The 23,318-nt window shown below is 48.4% G+C and overlaps 1 protein-coding gene across 3 annotated transcripts in view; it reads right to left on the reverse strand.

The window, feature by feature from the left end:
• SLC8A3 (solute carrier family 8 member A3) overlaps positions 1-23,318 on the reverse strand; it is a 135,673-nt gene that overhangs the window by 102,474 nt on the left and 9,881 nt on the right. For all 3 annotated transcript variants that reach the window (XM_034642889.1, XM_002917034.3, XM_011222069.3), the window contains exon 2: positions 12,761-14,606. In XM_034642889.1, coding sequence (XP_034498780.1) covers positions 12,761-14,544 — 1,784 coding nt within the window. In that variant the 5' untranslated portion in view covers positions 14,545-14,606. The remainder of the gene's footprint in view (positions 1-12,760; positions 14,607-23,318) is intronic.

A 23,318-nucleotide genomic window follows, 5' to 3' on the forward strand; every position in this document is an offset into this window, starting at 1 on the left:
TGTCATTACAAGGCCCAGATAGGACATAATTACATGCTCCCTGGAGGGAACTCCTAATTGAATTACAGGGTGTCTCCTGAGCATGAAAGGCAGCCCGTACTCAGAGGTAGCTGAGCAGCCCAGGAACAGACCCTCAGAGGAGTGGCAGCAGGCAGGGGTCAGGCTGTGGAGAAGTTCAGGGACACCCGAGCTCAGAGGGCCCCATGGATCTCACTGAAACTGGGAAAGGACAGGAGGAGTGCCTGGAGAGCGGGGCAGCCCTGGTCTTCAAGCCCGAGAGGTGTGTTCCAGTCCCCTCCCCCGCTGGGCTTGCTGTAAACTGGAAGGATCACAGAGACAGAGGACACGCCAGGAATTCACTCTGTTCATTCATTCATTCTCTCATTCATTCATTCAACAGACATTTTTTGGTGTCTCTATGACGGGTGAGAGGCATGGGGAAGAAGCGGGCGCTGCTCTGGTCTGAGGACAGGGCCTGCCTGGGTGCCATTTACCCCTGAGGACAACCTGGACTTTTTTATCTGTGGGTGCCCCACAAGACAAGCCAACTAGCCATTCTTCACAAGTCCTTCTGGGGCGACTGCAGGGGAAGTCACCTCTAATGCCCCTGAACTGAATCCCAACAAAGACAGGTGGCAATACTTCTCTGCAGACATGGCCTGAAGAGGCCCCCTCTTCTACAGCAACTTCTTTAAGTTTTTATTTAAATTCTAGTTAGTTAATACCAGTTTCAGGTGTACAATACAGTGATTCAACCCTTCCATACATCGGCCAGGGCCCATCACCACAAGCACACTCCTTAGTCCCCATGCCCCATTCCCCCGCCGACCCGACCCTCTGGTAGCCCGCAGAGTGTTCTCTATAGTGAAGAGTCTGTTTCTTGGTTTGCCTCTCTCTCTTTTTCCCCTTTGCTCATTCGTTTTGTTTCTTAAATTCCACATGTGCAATCCTTCCAACACACTTCTCTTCCTGCCAGACTGGGAACTTCGTGAGGACCAGGAGTGGGCCTCTTCTCACCGTGTCAGCCAACAGGACAAGCCTAAGAGTGTCTACGGACGGTACCCTCAGGGACGGACACCTGTGTCCTGCTTGCACTCCCCTGCGGCTTCTGGCCTCACTGAATGAGGCTCTCACAGGCTCTTGGGGGACTGCAGCAGAGCCCCTCCTGCTCTCTCTTATCATCCCTTCCTCTGAGCCCAGCTCCTAGATGCCCTCAGACACCTGCGGCCGACAGGCACAGCCTCCGAGGAGGCCCCCTGGGTCTGAACACACGGTGCTGCGCCAGCCTTGCCCTCTTCCCCAGGCAGCAGGCCAAAGCGTCATCTGTGGCTAGTTCCTGATGGTGAAGTGACACAAACAGGAGTCTGGGCACCAGCTTGGGCACGGGCGGGTCTGAGCCAGCAGTCAAGGGTGAAGAATCCAGGTTTTTGAGCTGGGCGTTAAGGAGTTTATTTGGCCCTTGCCAATGTCCCTGAGCCCAGCTGCCCCTGAATTAAAAGGAAAGCAGCCAACTCGTGGTGTTAAGGAAGAGATGGGGCTTTCAGCTTCACGACCTTATTCTGATGCTAAAATAGAGAACATCCTAGAAAGAATGTGCAATTTCTAATCAGAAGATCTAGGTTTTGATACCTGCCCTTAAAAGCTCTGAGTTCTAGGATAAATTCTTTAATATTCCTTAGACCCTGTTACCTAATCTGAAGAAAAGGATAATGTTAATCCTAAGGTATTACAAAATCCTTATTTTTTTTAATATGTTCATGCAAATATTCAAAGTTTTATTATGTAAGAAAAAAAAACAGTAGGGGCGCCTGGGTGGCTCAGCCGTTAAAAGCGTCTGCCTTCGGCTCAGGTCATGATCCCAGGGTCCTGGAATCGAGCCCTGCATTGGGCTCCCTGCTCGGCGGGAAGCCTGCTTCTCCCTCTCAGACTCCCCTTGCTGGTGTTCCCTCTCTTGCTGTTTCTCTCTGCCAAATAAATAAATATATAAAATCAAAAGAAAGAAAGAAAGGAAAGAAAGAAAGAAAGAAAGAAAGAAAGAAAGAAAGAAAGAGAGAAAGAGAGAAAGAGAGAAAGAGAGAAAGAAAGAAAGAAAGAAAGAAAGAAAGAAAGAAAGAAAGAAAGAAAGAAAGAAAAAATAGTAGTCTTTCCCCCAAGGTCTGAACAACGGTGAAGCCTAGGTAACCAACACTGTACCCTATAGTTTGATATATTCTGATATGTTCTCCAGTATCCTGATCTCCCCATGGGGTCACCTTCATCAAAACAACTTTAAACAATTAGTGCCTAATATTTTCAGAGCATTTTGCCTCAGATAGTTCCTTTGAAAGGCAGCCCTTGGCTGTGTTCAATTCTACTCACTCCTCAACCCCCAAACTAGAAAATGTATTTTCTTCCAGCAGTCCACATAGGTTAATTAAAATGTCATTCCTCTTTGCTTTGGCTAGAATTGGATTAACTCATTGTAGTAACATGAGTTATCTTTTGCTATGCTTTATGAAAAAATGGAAATCTAATTAATTTTCAGCGAATCTTCTAAAAGATGGGTTCCATGAGGAGGGGCAGATAATTAAAATGGCCTGTGATAGGGAGCTGGCTGGGAACCACTGATCTAGCTTATGAAGCCCAGTAGCTTAGTAGGGGTTCTGGAAGATTCCAGTCTGACAGGGAAATCATCTGCCTTGTGTGTCCAACGGGAACTTATGGATTCATCCAGGGAATAGAAGAAAGTTCTATGTCATGCAGGATAAAGAAGAGAGTGATTCAAGGAGTTTCTTCCCGTTAGGATTGGCCCCGTGTTTGAGTGGCAACTTCACGCTACGCACCTCACTGAAATGGAGACTGAGTTTCTTTATCCCATGAGGTTCCTTCCATCTCTCCTCCCGGGACTAGAGGTGGCAGATATGTTCCTTCTCGGAGCCACAGGTGGGCCCAGATACCAGCCTCTAAAGTCCTTTCCAAGATGGTCCCCTGGACTATGAACTGCCTGCCGCTGACACAAGAGGAGTCCCATCTTACAGCCTCGCCCTGTGCCCAGGGACACAGGCAGCTGACAGAGTCACACACTGTGCCACAGAGATGGGAATACTCTGGTTTCCGGGGAGCTCCTGGAAGCGCATCAAGTTACAGCCCCAATGACAAAGAGGGGGTGCCTGCTGGCTCCTGCTAAGTCCAGCTGACCAGCTGTCTGGCAGGGGAGGGGTGGCGAAGGAAAGGCTGTCACTCTGTCCCTGGCGAGCATGGAAGGTAGGAAAGCTTTCTGTCTTCGTCTGGAACACAGGTCAGTCTGGAAACCCAAACCCAGGAAGAGGCTTTGAAAGTGACTCAGTACCCAAATAGCACAGTCGAAAATGACAGGGGCTCATCTTCTGACGCTAGTCTCCTGGAGAAGACAGACCAGAAGAGGGGAAGGGAGAAGTGACTCTGGTAGCCTTGAGATTTGCGCCACCGAGCATTGACTGTTTTCTGTTGACCTGCGCAGAAGCCAGTTTAATCTTGGCAGCTTGATGAGCTGGATCGGGCTGGGGCCGCCAGAGGCGGCTATGTCTGCCCCTCTCCAGCCTACAGCCCCAGCACAGACCCCAGTGAAAGCAGTGCTGTCTCTGAGGCACTGCAGACCTTCTAGATGCCAGTCTGGAGGTGACAGATGACTGTCTCAGCTGCTGCTTTCTTCTAAGTGACACTGCCTCCACTGACAGACACAACCGCTGAGGTAGCTTACCATGGAATCCTTGTGGCAACTTCATTTTTTCCACCCCACCACCTGGTTCTGGCAGATTAACTGTTGGGGGAAGGAGATCTTGGCTTGACTCAGGGCAACCGAGACGTATCTGGCCAGTGCACTTTGACATGGCCAACTTGGCGGGGGGAGGACCCATAAGATTCCCTCTCCTGAGAATTTGGGGTAGAAGATCTTTCCAGGGAGGAGCCGAGAGCTAAATGGAAAGAGGAGCCATGAACTCAGACAGTTGGTCTGTGAGGTGTCGCCGCAATGGAAGCAATAAGGGAGAAGGCCATGGAGAGAAGCCGTCAGGAGATTCAGGAGACAGAGACCACGTGGGCCAGCGGGGAGAGCATCAGAAAGAGAGGGTGGTCCCGAGGGCTCCCTTGCCTGACAGCGTTCTGCTACCACTTCTAGTCGTGCTGATCCCTGTAGTGCAACCTTCTCGTCTTAACATACAGTCAGGCAAAGACTCTGTGGTGAAGGGGACAAGAGCACCACCGTGAGTGGTTTGCTTCCTAGGGGACATCAATCTTCTTGGGATCATCGTGAAGCTCATTCTCTCTGTGCAAATGACAGGCTTGCTTAAGGGATAGTCCCAGCTCGTTCCTGATCACTCAAAGAAGTCATAGATCAGACCGGAGACACAAGGCAACCCCAGTACAGACGCCAGCGGTGTGAGGGAAAAGGATGCAGGGAACAGGATAAGAATAAATGGGAGACAGACACAAGGAGGCAGAGAGGAAGGCACTGAGTGTGGCGGGAGTGGAAACCACAGCTCTCGTGGCGACGGGACCTGAGGCATGTAGAGTAGAGAAAGAAAAGCCGCGGCACAGGACATTTAGAAGAGACAGGGAGTGCAAGGAAAGAGTATTCAAACAGAAAGTAAGGTGTGAGCAGAGAAAGAAAGCAAACTCATACGGAGATTTGCGCCCAGGGCGATGGTTAGCCCTAGCAATGGTAGCAGAGCACACCCCAGGTCACCACGGCTCAGACAGAGAGGGTCAGGCGGTAATGGGGTTCACAAGGAGAAATCATCTGGGACTCACAAAGGCAACACCCAAAGATAGACAAATCAAGGCCAATGGCCCTGGAAAGAAATGGACTACTAGGGAGAAGCAGCAGTATTAGTCATCTATAATCCATCATTTGGCTTGCAGCCATATTCTAAGTATTGTTTTTAAGTTTTTTAAATTTGTTTGACAGAGAGAGAGCACAAGCATAAGCAAGGGAGTGGCAGAGGCAGAGGGAGAAGCAGGCTCCCCACTGAGCAGGGAGCCCGATGTGGGGCTCGATCTCAGGACCCTGGGATCATGACCTGAGCCAAAGGCAGACACTTAACCAACTGAGCCACCCAGACACCCCCTGAGTATGGAGTTATTATCAAGATGTCCTATTTTGAAAGCACCAACCAAAGAACCCACAACAGAACACTGTATCATATGTAACTGGCTCGTGAACCCCAACGACCAAGCGGTAACTGGACTGGGCTCTCACAGGGACAGGTGAACCAGGCCATGTCCGTGCATGCTGACTCTCAGCTGTAGGGGGTCAGGGTGCTGCCACAGCCACAGCTGAACTCAAATATATACACATACCTAGTGGTGATTCCGTTTCCAGAAAAACAAATTCTCCACGAAGAATAAGTTCCACCTTCAACTTTATCTTCGTTTCTGTGTGTCCAGGTAATTTCCTACTTGGGTACCTGGTAGGTGGTAGGGATTGGAATATAATTCCTATGAATGGTAACTATCATGGCCCCTGAGAATGTTTACCTAGCGCTTTCCTTCGTGGTCATTCAGCAAAACCCTCAAAGCCTTTGATTCCTGCAAAAATACTTCTGGACCTGTGCAGAATTTAAATACGGGGATTTTGCTCTATTTGCAGATCAAGGAGTTCTCTCCCTCCAACGGTCAGTTATATACGATTGACTCTATTGCCAGGGCTTTCTATTGTTTCTGGAAGCACAACTTAGTTTCTCTTTTTAAAAAAACAAGAAAACAAGATCTCAATGTAGCAGAAAACTGTAGCTCTAAACTCTACCACCGTCCTCATGGGACCATCACAGCCAAAGGGCAGAGAAGACATTGGCGCTCACAAACCACCCAGAAACACCTGAGAAGCTGAGGAAAGGCTGCACAACAAGAAAGTCCTCCCCACTCATGCACCTGGCTTTGTCCCTTGCTATCATTCTTGTGAATGAACAAGGAAGCTTTGACCTAAAGAAGCAGACGAATCAAGACAACATGGCAGGCTCTCCATCAGGGACCTTTACTACTATTGCCGGCAGCCCAACTAGCTTCTCTCCAAGAAGGAAAGCCTTTGAGGATAAGACTGCTTCGTCTCCTGCCTGGCCAGTCACCTGATCATCTCCAATCACAATGTTCCTTCCTCCTCAAACCAACCTAACGTTCTCCTTGCTAGAATCTCCAACCCTGCACCGCTGAGCTGTCTCATACCGGAGGGCAAGCTGGTGTGAGAAGAGCAGGGGTGGGCATGCTGGATGTAGGAGCTCCGATCAAGTCAGGCAGAGTTCCAGAATGCTGACTGATCCAAGGTTTCCAGGAGCTAACTGCCACCTCAGCCCCTAAAACAAATTAACCAGGAAGGTTCTGGACTTGTGGAGATTTTTATAGACGTGTCAAGTTTACATAGACTTGGGGCACTTTATGGATCCCAGAATTGGAACATAACCTTCTTTGACATCACCTTTGACCATTTCAGTAATTATGATGAAAAAAATGATCAGGATGTAGGGGCTTTCTGGGCAAAATATCCAAAGCTTCTACTAAGGAGGCTACATACCCTTTCATCACTCCTGTGGGCCCAGAAGGGAAAGCACTATAGCTGAGCAACCCTATTTGAAATGCTCCATCGTACTGTTAAGTACTCCATTCCACAAGTGGCTTAGCTATGGATTCCCTTCGTCAAGACTACTCCAAGCCATGTACAGAGCTCCATCCGCTATGAGTTCCACGAAGCCATGGGTCCTGGTAACCGACTGTTTACCTAAAGCTGGAGAGAGATCTCGTTACTGGAATTCAGGCACTGTCGGCAGAAGGGAAGCGAAAGGGAGGGATGCCAGCTGAGGGAGTATGATCGTGACCTCCACCCTACTCCTATCCTCACTAACCTTGCAGCTGGTGACTTTTCTCAAGCACAAGGAGGGCATTCTAGGGGCAAATACTCTCCCTGATGGCAAAGGAAGAGACTGTCCAAACACCTGCTGAGCCAAAGAAAAAGAAAAGGCCTACTGTGTTTCAGTTAAATTGGAGAAGGTGCAAATTGTGTCCAGGAGCATTCCAGATTTTGATGGAAAGATCCCCTGGGGTGGAAACTTTACAGAGAAAGCACACCTGGAAGAGAATGGCCTGCAGAATTTCGAAAGAATGTCATTATTTCATGGAACAAGGTCTTGTCTACAATTTACCAGCACTGCCTACCAGATACCCTAGTTACGCTTGTCACACCTTTTCTCAGGAAGAGATCACAAAGATAGGTTTTTTTTTTTTATTTCTATAGGCTCAATAGTTTTCTTCCTGAACAGTCTCAAGGTGAACCAAGGAGATTAAAAATAGTCCACAATATGTTATTATTCTAAGTTAAGATATTAGTCACGTAATACTGTTGGATTTGTACTTTCCGAGCATCTTTCACCGGAGAATTTCTATACGCTTTCCAAAGTTAACATTGCTCTGATGGATAAAAATAAGAAAGTCCAAACTGGGAGGGGGAGACATTAAATCAGTAGGCTCTAAAAACACCTCACCAGCTCTAACTTTCTATCCTATCTAGCGGTGTGATATTGGACAAGTCACTTTCCCTCTCTGAATCTCAGCTTCATAATTTATAAAAGTGGGAGGTCAGATACTTTCAGGCTTTAACATTCTAATTTTGTGGGAAATTATGAGGCCCAGCTAATACTCTGTTCTTCTTCAAAGGAGGCCGATGCCATTTAATTATAGTGGATCTTGGCATTTGCCTATTTGACATCGGTGATTCTGACTATTCTCAGAGACCCAAAGGTCCATGAGGGGCAATATTCTGTTATTTTGCAGAAACACACCATGAGCCTGGGATACGGGAGCAGACGCATGTTTAGTGAGTGAGGTTAGCGTGCCGGCAGCGTGCCTACATATCTCCATGAGGTTTTGCTACTGTTTGCGGGAGGCTCAAAGGCCGTAATTCTAAGGATGTACTGTAGTGGTAGTCAAATGGTGCGGATTCTTCTAGATCATGAAGATGTCAATAGGATCTCTCTCAAATGTCAAGCATTTATTATAACGTGGGATTAAGGGCACCACGCACCCACCCCCACTATGTCTGTTTCACTACTCTGTCCTCAGCGAAGGTTGCTTTAGAAACTTCAGTGGCGTCAAACACACAGCAGAGAGCTTTCATGTCCCTTTTACTGAACTTATCTCAACCAGAACACCTCTCCCAGGTGTTTTGATTTGTCTGCATACCTAGTATCCTCTTCACTGGGGAAGATCCTTGAGAGCTGAAATGCCAGCCTGTCCTATTCATTTATCTATCTGCAGTCCCCAGTAATGTATCTGGTATGTGGCAGACATTTAATAGATGTTTGTTGAATGACCAAGCGACTTTGATGCGCAGGCACGTGCCGAGGGTGCATTTCTTCATATTTGTATGTAGTACTTATCACTCCCCGGCAGGAGACAGAGCACAATTCCTGTCATGCCAACAGAATATCTGGGGCTTGGACAGGTGAAATGACTTGTTCAAGTTACACAGCTGGTGAGTGACAGATTCACATCTGTTTGTCAGACTTCAAGGTTCCTGGTTTTCTATCCTACCACGGGGCTAAGGACATCTTTGAACAAGTAAAGCATAAACTCAAACGAGTGAATTCACAACCCAATAGTATTGGCAGAGCATAGGCCTGGCTTCAACCTGAATAGGTTTTTAGAAGAGTGTATTGAGGGCAACATTGCTGGTGCTCCCGGGCTTGGTAGGCAAAGAAAGTTATGCAGAGAGGGAAGGATTGGAAGGATAGAACTGCTCCAGCCTCACCCAGCTTCCGACTAGGTACCCTGAGGGTTTCAGTTTCGGTTTCCAGATTGGCGCTGCGATTAGCAAGGTCTTGGGATAGGAGCTGGGTTCTAGCTAAGTTGGAATCGCAAGCTGGAACTGGAAAGCAAGCCTTCTTTTTTTTTTTAATAATAATTTTTTTTATTATATTATGTTAGTCACCATACAGTACATCCCTTTTTTTTTTAAGATTTTATTTATTTATTTGACAGAGAGAGAGCCAGCAAGAGAGGGAACACAAGCAGGGGGNCGGGATAGGAGCTGGGTTCTAGCTAAGTTGGAATCACAAGCTGGAACTGGAAAGCAAGCCTTCTTTTTTTTTTAATAATAATTTTTTTTATTATATTATGTTAGTCACCATACAGTACATCCCTTTTTTTTTTTTTAAGATTTTATTTATTTATTTGACAGAGAGAGAGCCAGCAAGAGAGGGAACACAAGCAGGGGGAGTGGGAGAGGAAGAAGCAGGCTCTTAGTGGAGGGGCCTGACGTGGGGCTCGATCCCAGAACACCGGGATCATGCCCTGAGCTGAAGGCAGACGCCTAACCACTGTGCTACCCAGGCGCCCCCATCCCTGGTTTTTGATGTAAAGTTCCATGATTCATCAGTTGCGTATAACACCCAGTGCACCATGCAATACGTGCCCTCCTTACTACCCATCACCAGCCTATCCCATTCCCCCACCTCCCTCCCCTCTGAAGCCCTCAGTTTGTGGAAAGCAAGCCTTCTTGATTCAGTTAAGCAAGTCATTTGAAAAGCCACTTTCCATCCCGGGTCTCATGCTTTGGCCAAGAGCGTTAGAGCATTTCAACTCTGAGTTGGGACCAACAGCATCAGGAGCTTGTTAGAAATGCAGAATCTTGGGCCCTACTCCCGACCTTTCGAATTGTAATCTGCATTTTAGCAACCTTCCTGGATGGTTCAGAAGCACTCCTCTAGAAGATATTCTAAGGTCTTCTCTGGCTCTAATATGTTAGGGGTTTGGATTAGGAATCTTCATGGTAACCCCAAAACTAGCAGGTTTATTCATTAGTGTCACATAGAGATCCGAGTAGCCCAATCACCTCAACAGTGTCTTCTGAAGAATACTGTTAATTCATTGTTATTATTATTAATGGCCTCATTTACTAAGCACATACCATATACAAACAACACTGCATACAGGATCTTGAATCATCATGACAGCCTTGCAAGAGAAATATTATTATCCCTACTTTACCAATGAGGAAATAATCTCATAAATCAATACAATTTCCCCCGACTACCTGGTTAAATCAGAGCTAGAGCCAGAATCTTAGCCCAGAGTACTTACAGCCCGTGCTTTTTCTGCTACATCACACTGCCTCTGGTTGTAAAAGGACAATCTAAAGTATCAAGGGTAGGGCTGCAATGTGAAGACAGACTACTAGCAGGTTAAGGACTCATTCTTCTGCAATGAAGAAAACCAAAAAGGTAAGTCTAAAGTCTACTGAAGTCTAGAAAATAACACAAAGGAATAGCTGGTGACGTAGCTGGTCCCCCAAACCCTGGAAGAGCTGGACCCGAATCGCTAACGTGCGGAGCTTGATCTGCATTTAAAACCAGTATCAGAAGTGATCATTCATAAGCCCATTTACACCAAGATATTATTCAAATGGAAAACACAAATAGATTTGAGGAAGGGCTAGTCATGCTCAGGGATCCAAAGTGCATAAGTGATTGTTCATGGGACAAAGAAATGGGGTGCCGAGCCTCTGATCTGTCAAAAATGACTCTTCAGTGCCTTTGGTAGATAGGTACTGAATTGGAGAAACCACTAGCCCGTCAAATCACAGCCAATGCGGTAGTCTTGATGTCATTTAATGCCCAACAATAACCTCTTATCTATTGACTGACGTCGCCAGAAACATGAGAGGTTGCATGGAGTTTGTCTTCCCAGTGGGGGCCTGTCCTTCATTTGTATGTATGAACTCTCTCTCCAGAGCACATAGAAATGGGACAGAATTCTCTAGAAGGCACAGGTTTTTACTTGGGCTAACGAATGATTATCCCTCCCAGCGAAATGACTAACAGAGCTAATGAATCAATTTGTCAATGCCCATTCACTTCAGGAGACAATATCCCTGTTCCATCTTTGGCTAGTGCAAATGGGACCTATGCTGAGTGCCTCTATCTATGGTTCAGAAAATCCTGGAGCAGAGAGGAACTGCAAGAAGATTCGACCCTGCCTCCAGGCAAGGAAAGTATTGTTGTTCCCACTTTGCCAGTCAGACAGTTGAGTTCTCCGAGCCGAGACTAAGCATTTCGCCCAGAGTCACATAATTAGGAAGGGATTGCGGGAGGACAAGAGTCCCCTGAGTGGTTCACTCAGCTCTGCTGTCAGCACCATCCAACCCCTTTGGAGCCCTGTCCCCTGCCTGGGCCTGGAGAAAGCACTTCTATGACCCCTCTCCCTCAGTCCTATGAGTTCCCCTCCCTGTTTGCTCCGTCCTTCACTCTCCTACAAGTGGTATGTTTCCATTTTCCACTCAAAGTGTCTTTAGCAGAGTCTTGGAGCAGTTGGACATCCCCCCTTCCTAGATGCCCCTTTTGTCCTTCACGGCCCCTCCTGCTACTGCTTTTTTCTTGCGGACATGAGCAGGAATTCAGAGACAAGTTTCCCCCTTCTCGGCCTCCCTGGAAAGTCTGGTCTCCCATAACCTGCAAATCCTGGGGAAAATCATTCTGTTTCTTTTTCAAAGCTATCCATCTGAGAAAAACAAAAACAAAACAAAACACACCCCCAGAACACCTAGTACAAGAAGGTTCAATGGGGAGAGCCCCTACAGTGATCAAGGTCATGGAAGTGCGGTACCCACCGTGTCTGAAGGGCTAAATGGGCCACTAGCCTGAGAAGTATTCTGGGAGAATTCCAGACTGTGAAAAGAGATGACCACACCGAAGATGTATTTCCCCCCGCCCCCAATTCCTAAGAGGTGCCTCCTAGATTGCTTAGCCACATTTTGGAGCTCACGCCTGGGACCAAAGACANTTCTTTTTCAAAGCTATCCATCTGAGAAAAACAAAAACAAAACAAAACACATCCCCAGAACACCTAGTACAAGAAGGTTCAATGGGGAGAGCCCCTACAGTGATCAAGGTCATGGAAGTGCGGTACCCACCGTGTCTGAAGGGCTAAATGGGCCACTAGCCTGAGAAGTATTCTGGGAGAATTCCAGACTGTGAAAAGAGATGACCACACCGAAGATGTATTCCCCCCCCCAATTCCTAAGAGGTGCCTCCTAGATTGCTTAGCCACATTTTGGAGCTCACGCCTGGGACCAAAGACAGGTGGCCACTGCTCTGGGAGTTCTGCTTCTGCAAGATCCCTCCAGTTCCCCAGCTATACTGACTCATCTCACCCAGCCTGGGCGAGTCTCATACCATAAAATAGCCTACAGCATTTACAGAGATTGCCAAGTTTCAACCAACCTTGCAATTTCCAAATTGAAGGAGAGATGCCTGAAGTCTGGTCATACAATACAACCGCAATATGGTCCTGGGGGCAAAAAAGCCAAGGCCACTTGCTTCCCCGAGCATGCCCTTGATTGGGCTGGCGCTGCCTCAGAATGGAAAGGATCAGTCTCAAGGCTCATTTGAGCCTTTGGCATGAGGAGAGGAGGAAGGAGAGACCCAACCTGTCTCCTAGCTCCTGCTTAGTCACAAGAATTCTCCTAAATCTGACATCAAAACTTCTGTCGCCCCACACCTCCACCGGCCATCATTCTGAGTTCCAGTGGATGGAATGTTCTGCGTCCTTAGCTCCTGCCACAGGATTCCCTGCCCAGAGACAACTGAAAGTGAAAAAACAGAAGGAAGGTTTGGAAGCAGAACCCACCAGGGGTGCTTGCTGATCCCGCACACCTGTGCTGGGACCCAGGTTTGACATTACCATGGTATGAGGAAGAATCATAAGGACAGAAAGAGATGGCAAGGGACAGAGGGGGCTAGAATATGGAAAGGTTACTTACACAGTTTCATCATTCTTGAACTCCAGCTCCCCGTACGTGTCTTCAAAATCCTCTCCACCACCCTTGGCTGTCCCCTCTACGGTCCTAAAGGGGACGATTACTGTGCCCCGGGCACCTGATGTCCGCAGAACCTTGACCTCCAGGACACCAATACTCTCACTGACACGAATAGTGTCACATTCAAAAGTGAAGATGCCCGCATGGTCATCATCCAGGATGGTGACCGTGGCCACGTAAGGGGATGCCAGGATGGCCCGAGGCACTGGCAGATTGTTGAGTACTAGGGGGGGCATTCCCTCCTCCGGCAGCTGCTCCTCTATGCGGACGTTGCTCAGCCTCACAAAGAAGTGTTCGTCCTCCTCAAAAATGTCGTCATCGATGATGCCCACCGAGAACTCCTTCTGGGTCTCTCCTGGCTTCAGAACCACAGTGCCCTCTGTGAACTCATAGTCAGCCCCTGCATTGGCAGAGCCGTCCTCTGTTTTGTAGTCCACGTACACGGTCTTGGACATGTCCCCCCCTTTCCTCACCACGGTCAGGAGTACAGCCCCACAGTTCTCCAGGCACTGGTAAGAGCACGGGTCAAAGAAGACCTTTGAGACGAAGTCCTCAGGCTCACTGGTGTGCACCTCGCTTATGCTGGAGGCCTTTTTGGCTTGTTCTGCTGCATGCCTCTTCAGGATATTGCCCGCGCCGGTCATCATACGGGTAGCCTGGATCCGGTAGAAGGCACGACTCTTCTGTTGATGGGAAAGAGCATGGTAATTGGCCATCTCTACCAGCTGATCTACGTCCTTCTCTGGGTGCTTTTGCTTCAGATCCTTGAGAATCCGGATCATCTCCCTGCGGGACTCATCTACTTCCTTCCCTTCCAGGGGCACCAGGTTCCCATCCAGGAAGTGGGAATTCATCATTTTCCCGTCCATCTCAATGCCCTTGGGGTGGTCGCCCTCTGTCTCTATGATAATTGCTCGGTGTTTGTCTGTGCGGTACTTTTTGTGCATGTATTTGTAGAAGAGCAGTCGCCTATCTGCCACCCAGGCCAGAAGGACACACACTGGAAAGAAGGAAAGAGTGAGAAGGCCCTCCCAAACCTGAACCACGCCAGGGGAGAAGACCGCCAGGATCATATAGAGCCAGATGTAAGCGAAGATGCTCCAAGCGGCAGTGATGAGGAAGACTCGCAGGTGCTTGATCTTGCGTGTCTCTCCGTCGGGGATCACGTAGACGCAGGTGCCAATGATGATGAACATGTTAAAGGCTGCACTACCCACGATGGTAGAAGGTCCCAGATCGCCAGCAATGAACCCATGACCACACACCTCGATTAAAGACAGAAGGATCTCGGGAGCAGAGGAACCCAAGGCCATCAGGGTCAGGTTGGAGACAGTTTCGTTCCAGATCCGAATCGTCGTCGTGCTGGTCTCTCCATTGGGCTTTTTGATAGTCACCTCTCTCTCTTGAGAAGTGATGACTTCGATAGATGCCATAAAGCGGTCAGCAATGATGGACACCCCAAGGAACATGTATATTAGGGCCACAAAATAGACAATGACCCTGGCAATCTTGTCCCCAAGGGAAGGGTTCTCCGGATACCAGATTGGTAGGATGACGCCCTCCTTGCAGTCCGATGATTCTGAACAGGACTCATTGTTCTGCCCTGTGCTGGGCACCTCCCCTGAGCCACCAGCCTCTGCCCGAAGACCATGCAGGAAGAGCACGAAAGTAATCAGCCCAAAATGGAGGAAGGCAGAGGTGAGAGGCTGCAACCTTAACCACGCCATACACGAGATTTAGCCGCTGGCTTCCACTGCAGCACCAATGGTCCTCCCGACAGGCCAGAGACCTAGAAAAGACCAGAGAGGCAGGGAAAGGCATGAGAAAAAGGGGGACAGCAAACGGCAGGTTCCCACCAATACAAATTGATGTTTCACCTTGAGCGACATATTGCACTAACATATGGGGCAGTCTCTCACTTGGAAAAAAAGATGTCAATGGGAGGCACAAATAGCAGCTCTGTCCACAGGACCATCTGGTGGAGACTCAGCTGAAGAATGGCTTAAAAGAGCTGGGAATACTGGGAATGAAAACATAAGTGATACCCTTCCAGTCCTGTCTCCAAACCCTGCTGTTATCTGTGAGAGTTCTCAAGAATCAACTGAAAAGAGGCCAAGCATGACCTGAATCTTCATCCCTTGTAGTGTTTCTAGGGTTTTCGGGCTTCTTTACCCCCACTGTTTTCATACTCAAGAATTCTGTATCACATACATGTGCAAGAGTACGTACGGAGTGGAACTGCTTTCACGGGCTACTCCCCCGAAATGGAACACATTGCTCTGCATGCAGCTCAGCCCACCTGGGAAAAAACGCTTCCCCAAATGCAAAACTTCTCCAGGCAAGCTGTAATTTTGACATTTCTTGGGAAATCAAGAGGGTGGACAGTGTGGTGGACGCTACCTGCAGGATAGCTAAACTGAGGCCCCTGTAAGCTGTGCGCTAGCCCCAGTCCATGGCCGCCCTAGCCCTCCAGCAAAACAGCCTATGGGACCCAAGTTGAGACATTCAGTTACAGGAAGATGAAAATCAGCCAGCCACTCAAATTCCAAACCCAGATGCTGAAAGGGCCAAGTAATAGAAATCACTATTAATAAAATATGCAAGTGGCTCTCAAACACCTTTTTTTTAAGTGTAGACAAGATTTGGGGGTGAAATGCAGCCCCATCTGCTGGCCTCAAACTACTAAGAGGTGAGCATGAATTCAGGAGAATGGGAAGAAATTCCTCGGAAACTATGGATTCATCTTTCCACTCACTGCCTCATTCAGGTGCAATGAGGACGCAAATAACCATGCCATAGCTTTCAAAAAAAAAAAGAAAAGAAAAGAAAGAAAGAAAAAGGAAAGAAAAGCTATTTGCCCATTTTCCACCTCTGCTGCAGCCCTGCGGGGCACCATTAGTAACAGAAGAATGCTAATTTGATCTGTACAGCACCTTACAGGGTTCCAGTTCCTGTCCCCTGTCTCCACTGCTTCCCATCTCAGAAGATGGCACTTCCCTCCACCCAGTTACTCATGCTCGGCAAAGGGTGGTCGTCTGCAGGCCTCCCTTTTGCTCCTGTCCCTTGTCTATCCAGCAGCGAAGCCTAGACTCTCCCCCCATCTCTACCAGTACCATCACAGCTGCCATTACCCCTCACTTCATGAATCTCCTGCAGTGACCTCCTCCCTGAACTCCCCATTCCAGTTCCTGCTGGTCCCCACTTCATCTCCTTATACAGCAGCAGTCATCTTTTCTAAAAACCCCAAACCTACACTATCACTTCCCTATTTGAAGCCCTTCAGTAGATTCCTCTTACTCTTTTTTATTTTATTTTATTTATTATTTGACACAGAGAGAGAGAGTACATGCAGGGGGAGGGGCAGGAAGAGGCAGAGGGAGAAGCAGACTCCCCACTGAGCAGGGAGCCCAATATAGGACTCAATCCCAGGACCCTGGGATTATGACCTGAGCCGAAGGCAGATGCTTAACCAACTGAGCCACCCAGGTGTCCTGATTCCCCTTATTCTTAATATAAAAACTCTTTACTGTGACCTACAAAGTCTCAGATAAGCTACCTTCTTTCTCCTCCTTTTATCTTCTGCCCCTCTCCCTCTTACCACACTTCAACAACAATGGCCTTCATATCAGGCCCTGGAAATAACCAAGTTATTTTCCACCTCAGGACCTATGCACATGACACCTTCCACGTACGCCTGAAATGACTCTTTCTTTTTGGTACCCACACTCTTAGCAATGCTTTAGATCTCAGCTTAAGTGTCAGTGTCCCAGGAAAAATTACCCTCAGTCCTTAAGATGGTCAACTTTCTCTGTTATGTCCTCTCAACACACTCTACTTTTCCTTCCCAGCATTTTTAAAACTTTTGAAATTACATGTTTATTTATGGGATTATATAATTAATGTCAAGCTCAGCCATTAAACTATGAATGAAATCAAGGCAAAGACTCTGTTTATTCTGTTTATCGTGGTGTCCTAAGTAGTCAATTAGTAAGTGCTCAAAAAATGTATGTTTTTGGAATAAATAAATATAGTCACTAAGGAAGCTTCTTCAGTGCTATCGACTGAATTGTGTCCCCTCCCCCCAACTCATATGTTGAAACCCTAGGCCCCAGTGTGACTATATTGGGAGATAGGGCTTTTAGGAGATAATTAAAGTTAAATGAGGGCATAAGAGTGAGTTCTACTCTGAGAAGATTGATGGCTTTATAAGAAGAGGAAGAGAGAGAGCAGTCTCTCCCCACCACATGGCGAGAAAGTGGCCATTGGCAAGCGAGGAAGAGAGCTCTCACCAGAAATTGAATTGGCCAGCACCTTGATCTCAGACATTCCAGCCTCCAGGACTGTGAGAAAATAAATGTCTATTGTTTAAGCCATGCAGTCTATGGCATTGTTATGGACGCCAGAGCTGACTAATACACTCAGACATCAGCCTTCTTTAAAGCCACTTTATGACCCGAATTAATAGCCATTTGCTTCAGAAAAAAAATAGAGAGCTCTCATAGACAAATCCTGACTAGCTTTTAGAGGCTATGTATGACCTCTTGAAATCCCCAAGGCTTGTAGTCACAGAGAAATTCCCTTCAGGACACAGGACACCCGGGTGCACGCTGTAATCATGAAGGCCTCCCTTCCAAAGAGCTCCATGGATTAACTTGGTTTCATATTCCCCACAATGGCAGCCAAGGGCTGAGGCCCACATTCCCCTTAGTCCAGGTACTGGGGGTCATCACAGCAGGTGCTCGGGGCTTTGACCTCACTCAAAAAAGAAGAGGTTATGAGGTTGATGGTGGGAGAGTGGGGCAGCTGAAGCTGTTCCGAACCCATGTTCAGAGTTTGAAGGTCTCTCATAATCTGCGATGTACACAGAGACCCCCTGCCGTCACAGGTTTGGCCCTCACCCACCCCAGAGAAATGTGGACAGAGAAGGATCTTGGTCCCTTGCCTTGACCTCTGAAAACCCTCCATTTTGTGGAAGGTGGGCACAGCTGCAGCAGCCCTTTGATCAAGAGCCAACGTGGTGACGTGGTGACGGGAGGAGGCAGCTGCGTGGGCCGGCCAACCTGAAGGGGCGGGGCTAGCCACAGGTTAAGGAAGAGGGCTGGCTTTCCCAAGTCAAAGGACATGGAAGCTTCGGTAGTCGTCCTGATCAACAGAAGACAAGGGCTCCCACGTATCCTACGCAGCAGAAGAATTAGGAAGATCGTGGTCTGCGCTCTCCTAGGTCTTGCAGACACCTGTGACAACGGGTTTTTGTAGGGACTCCGCTGTCGTGTGGTCAGAATTGGGGGCTGCTTTAGATAGACACGGAGAAAACAAGTGAACTGAAGGAAAAGATGACCGAAAACAAGGGAGGCAGGTGGCTAGGAAGTGCCTGCACCAAGTTCTTGGAATTGAAGGTGGAAAATGGCCTGTGAATTCCCAGTTGTTCCTTCTGGTCCTGCCAGGCAATGGCTTCTGCCTGAGATGTTAGGGGGAGAGTGGACACTGCTGGTGACCCAGCCAATGATCACTTTTCTGTGCTGTTACCCCAGCCCCAGACACAACTGAGGCAGATCTCAACCTACTGGGGATCCACCCCAGCTCCTTAGAGACCCAAATGATCTTCTGTGGTTCTTAATCAGCCCTAGCGTACTCAGGGATATGACTCAGCCTGAGAACCCTGACACCACCCCCAAATAATGAAGATATTAACAACAGTCACCAACACATATAAGTGCTTAGTGTGTGCATAACACTAAATACTTCCTCGCTTAATTTTCACAATGATCCTATGAGATCAGTACTATTTTTATCCCTGTTTTACATTTTGGGAAACTAAGTCTTAAGTCATTCAATCAAAGTATAAACCAAGGAAGCGGAAGAGCCAGAACTCACAGGCAGATGACGGAGAATTCACGGTGTAGCCCCTCCGTTTTGCTAAGATGTCCCACTGTATCGTGCAATGTCCATGGCCCCCTCTCAGCTTCCGGTTCTCTGTAGACTTAGAAGTCATAGGACTGACCCAGCCACCCGGACGGGAAAGACTACCTATTTGGTAGAGCTGCCTGGTCTCCAGGCTTCCTGGGGTGTCCTAGCTGCCTGATGCAGTCTCCCACCTGAATATTCTCCTTCCCATCGCTTCAGTTTGACAAAATTCGCAAAAGCCAATGGTTTGCCAGGCTTGGTACTAGATTTTCGACGGGCAAAATGAAAAGTAAGACACAGGCTTTGCCGTCAAAGGTACAATCCAGCAGGGGTGGAGAGCCGCACTGACAGGCACTTTTACTCTAGGAAGTGAGGGTACGGGCAGAATGCTGTGGGAACATGAGGACGGCACTGAGCCAGCTTGGGGATTCAGGGAGGCATTCTGAAGGAACTGATCCTTGAAACGAGTCTTCAAGCATGAGTGAGCTTTAGTCAAGAAGAAGGAAGGAAGGAAGGAAGGAAGGAAGGAAGGAAGGAAGGAAGGAAGGAGGGAGGGAGGGAGGGAGGGAAGGAGGGAGGGAAGGAGGGAGAGGGGAGGGGAAGGGAAAGGAAGAAAAGGGAGGGGAAGGGAAGGCAGGAAGAAGGAATTTGAGTCAAAGAGGATAGCCCAAGCAAAGACATGAAGATGTGGAAAAGCCTGCTGTGTGCTTGGGATTACAAGGAATTCAGTGTGAGGCAGGGGGCATGAAGATGAGTGTCCAGAAGACTGGACATGTAGGGAGGACTCCATTCATGGCAAGTCTTACGTACCAGGCTGAGAAGATGGACCTCATCTGAAGGGCAGTGAAAAGCCAATGATAGGGTTCTAAACAGGAGAAGGACATGGTCTGATTTGGACTTCAGAAAAACCAATTTGGCTAACGGGTTTAAGATGGCTGTAAGAGGAACAGGACCAGAGGAAGATCAGTGAGACATCTCTTGGAAACAGAACAGATACAGATACAGAGCACGGGCCTGCGGTATTTCTGGGTATGATGACCCTCTGTCCCCACGTCACGTTCCTCCTCCCCAACCGAACCCATGCGCCGGCTCAGCCCATGGCTTCTCAACCCCTTCCTGGATTATTTTCCAGACACCCCCAGGGCCATCTGCAAGGTGTCTCTGTCCTCGGCAGTGGCTCCTGACATCTTTTAATATCACTGGCAAATTTAATTAAAGTCGCTGTTCCTCTGCTCTTCCAGATCATTAATAAAACAGTGCCACCAGGCCAGACTGAGCAGATCTGCCTCCTGCTACGCCCTCCACCTTCTCCAATGGGAACACTGCTCCGGGCCTGTTACCAGCCTGGGGAGAGTCGTCCTGCTCTGCTTCTAAATCTGGGCCCCTGCACAGGCATCACGGCCAATCTACGTTCAAGTTTTCGGCGCAGCCACGCTGCACTGGATGCCACATGTCAGCGGAGGGTGAGAGCACTGCCTCTTCTCCCACGCTTCCCTAGAGGGACGAGAGTCCAGAGTCGGTGCGGAGTCCTCTCTCTGTGGCAGTGCTCCCCAGACTTGCAGGAGCGACACCCCTCGCACTCTCTAGAGTAGGAAAGATGTGCCCTCGGCCGCTTAGGTGGTTTGACTGTCACAACAGGAACTTGGATCCAAGGAAGAAAACAGAACGATGCTGGATTTTATGCATGATTCTCTCTTTGCATCTTGATAGTGAATGACGGAAGTGCTTTATCATTATGCTCGGTTTTGCAGATAAGCTCATTTGAGCTCATAAAGATTGAGTAATTTGCCTGAAATCGCAGTGAGTACGTAGAAAGGGAAGCATTTGAGTACTGGCAGCATGACTGTGGGGCACCTGGCATCAACCCCTGGCTTGGTCTGTGCGCTTGGGGCCCCCTTTGAGCACGGGCCCAGAAAGGACGGCGCGAGCCCGGGTCTGGGTGTGCCGCTCTCACTACCAGCCTGGCGGCTCTCCGTACTCCAAAGGCAGCCTGGGGCGGTGAGGGAGCCCCAAATTTGAAAGCAGGAGGTAAGAACTTGTTTCACGAGCTGTAAGAATTTAAAGAGCCCGTGAACCTCTCAGGGGATTAGCTTCCTCGTCCAGAAAACTCACGTCAGGTTGGATGCTCTCCTTGGGTCCTTTGAGACAGAGATGCTCTGACTGCAGGCAGGCCTGTCTCCAAAGACAAGGAACTGAAGGGACACATGCAAGTGAGCTTGGCCTGCAGCAGTGTGAGAAACAGGCATGGAATTCAGACTCCCACAGAGCCCTCTGAGCAGAAGAGGGTAGGTTAAGGGAGGATGGTAGGACAACGGGGCCCAAGAAAAAGTCAAGGAGAGTCTAGCTTCTGGACTTGCCAAATGCACATTGGATCAAATCCATTTTTCAAACAGCTGCTCTTTGAATGCCCATCCCAGGCCAAGCGCTGTGCTGGGGGTTGGGAGTAGGGCCTCGAACAAGCTACGCCACATCCTCAGCCTTACAGAGTTTCTCTTCTGATAAGGGATAGAGACAAATAAGGAATTACAGGGATCACTGAGGACAATGATGTCACAGGGAGTCCTATCTTTTTCTGGTGCTGCTCTCGGCTCTCGGGCTGGTCCCTGCACCATTGCTTCAGACCATGTGGGCTGCGGCTGCAATGCAGCCTGGCCTTGTAACATAGAGAATCTTGCAGTAGCACGTGATGTGGCATTTTACCGTTCTTGCTTCTCCGGCCTCACGAGATCGTCATATTCACCTTCCCTAGAAGTCCCTCAAATTCTTAATGACTTCCAAACCGCAGCATAACCTCATGGAACCCTGCTGACGTTCTCCTGGGCACTACCACACCAGCAGAGGGAGCCCCCTGGGCAGTGCAGGGGGGCAGGAGTCTTCGTCTCCTCGTGCCTTATATAAACCATTTTTAAAATGACAGCAAAAACAATAATCGTATCTATGCATCGAGTACCTACTCTCTGGCCAGCATTGCATTAAGCACTTTTATGGCTGCTATTTAATAGCTAAGTACCCACAATGAGACAAGTATTATTATCTGTGTTAGAAATGAGGGGACTCGGGCTCAAAGATTAATAACCACCCAAAAGGCGACCAGATGAGCAAGGGGCACAGCTGGGCTATGAAATTTGGTATGTCAGCTGCCAAAGTCTGCTTTCCCAACCTCAAGGGATGAAAGGGAGGGTGGAAGAGGAGGGTAGGAATCCGGAGCCCTTATGTCAAGAACCTAGGGCCTCAGAAAGCTCCACCTCCGTTGGAAAGCCTGCCCTGACAATGCGCTCTTCCTCCACCTCCAAAACGCCTGTCGCTCCCTGCGTTCCTCGAACACTCTGACCGCCACGGAAGCACTTGACACTGACCTGGTCTTACATGTTCGCGTGTCCGTCTTCTACGCTTCGGGAAACTCCCTGGGGGATCTCAACTCAGTATTGGGCAGCTTCATTTTTTTATCTCTTATTTTTTTTAGGACAAGAGGTCACACTAGTGGAACGCTCTTGATAGGGCTAAGAGGTTCCACCTGACCTCTGATATCCTCCCTGCCTCTAAAATTCTATGAACTCAAAGGCTCGTTGATTCTCCGACTCTACGGTTTACCAGACTCTGTGGAAGTCAGAGGATTTGGAGCCTCTGCCAGCCCCTGACAGGGAGACACCAACAATGAGAGTGGGCCAGAGAGATAGGCAGAGAAGCTCTGCCCACTGAGGCTCTGCTCCTCCCACAGGCTGCGTCTGTCATCCCCCAAGCTGGAGGATGGACCGGAGCTAGGACCACGTGCTGGAGGCCGTGTGCACGCAACTAACTCTGGAGCTGTCAAAAACACCGATGCCTGGATCCTGCTTCCAGATCGGTTTTGGACTCTCTGAGATTGTGCCCCAATATCCAGGTTTCTTAATTAAAAGTTCCTTACCTAATTTTAAGGTATAGTCAGGGTTGAAAATCCTGTGAGAGAAGAGAAGGGCTGCAGCCTGACTATGACACTGGTGTCTCAGGAATTCCAACCGTTAGAGACTTTCTTTGGCCAGGAGAAGAAGTCTCAGTGTGTAGTGAGCTGACTCACAATGGGTACCGAAAAGTCTTTCTACGTACAGGACAAATAGCCCACACTCCCGGACTCTTGCTTTCATACCTTGCCAAGGATATGCCTCCCCATACAAGCAGATTTCCCCTTTGTCTCTCCCTAAACCTGCTGTCTGCTTGGTTTATACCTTTACTGAGGAAATAGAAAAGATCCAGAGTTCCCTTATTTTCATAGGAAAATGACGCTACTCATCCATTTTCAGCAGGACAGGTTTCTAGTTATTTTCCCTTCCAGCGACGAGAGCTTAAGTTGACTTGTCCACACTTTTCCTTACGGTCTCTGAGTCTGTTCGTTCATGTGTTCATTCATTCGTGCATACACGCATTTGAGTGAAACCCAGTCTATGCATCACACATTGGCTTTCACAGAATTATGGTGAGGAAGTTACTCTGATTTGTACCCACTTCATTTTTTGTGCACACTCAAAAAAAAAAAAATAATTAAAAGTTCCTAGAGGGTAGGAATTTGTATCTGTTTGGTATTTCTGTAGCCCCAGTGTCTATCTCAGTGCCTGGCATATAG

Source organism: Ailuropoda melanoleuca, chromosome 14, assembly GCF_002007445.2.
Source record: "Ailuropoda melanoleuca isolate Jingjing chromosome 14, ASM200744v2, whole genome shotgun sequence".
NCBI classification, from domain to species: domain Eukaryota; kingdom Metazoa; phylum Chordata; class Mammalia; order Carnivora; family Ursidae; genus Ailuropoda; species Ailuropoda melanoleuca.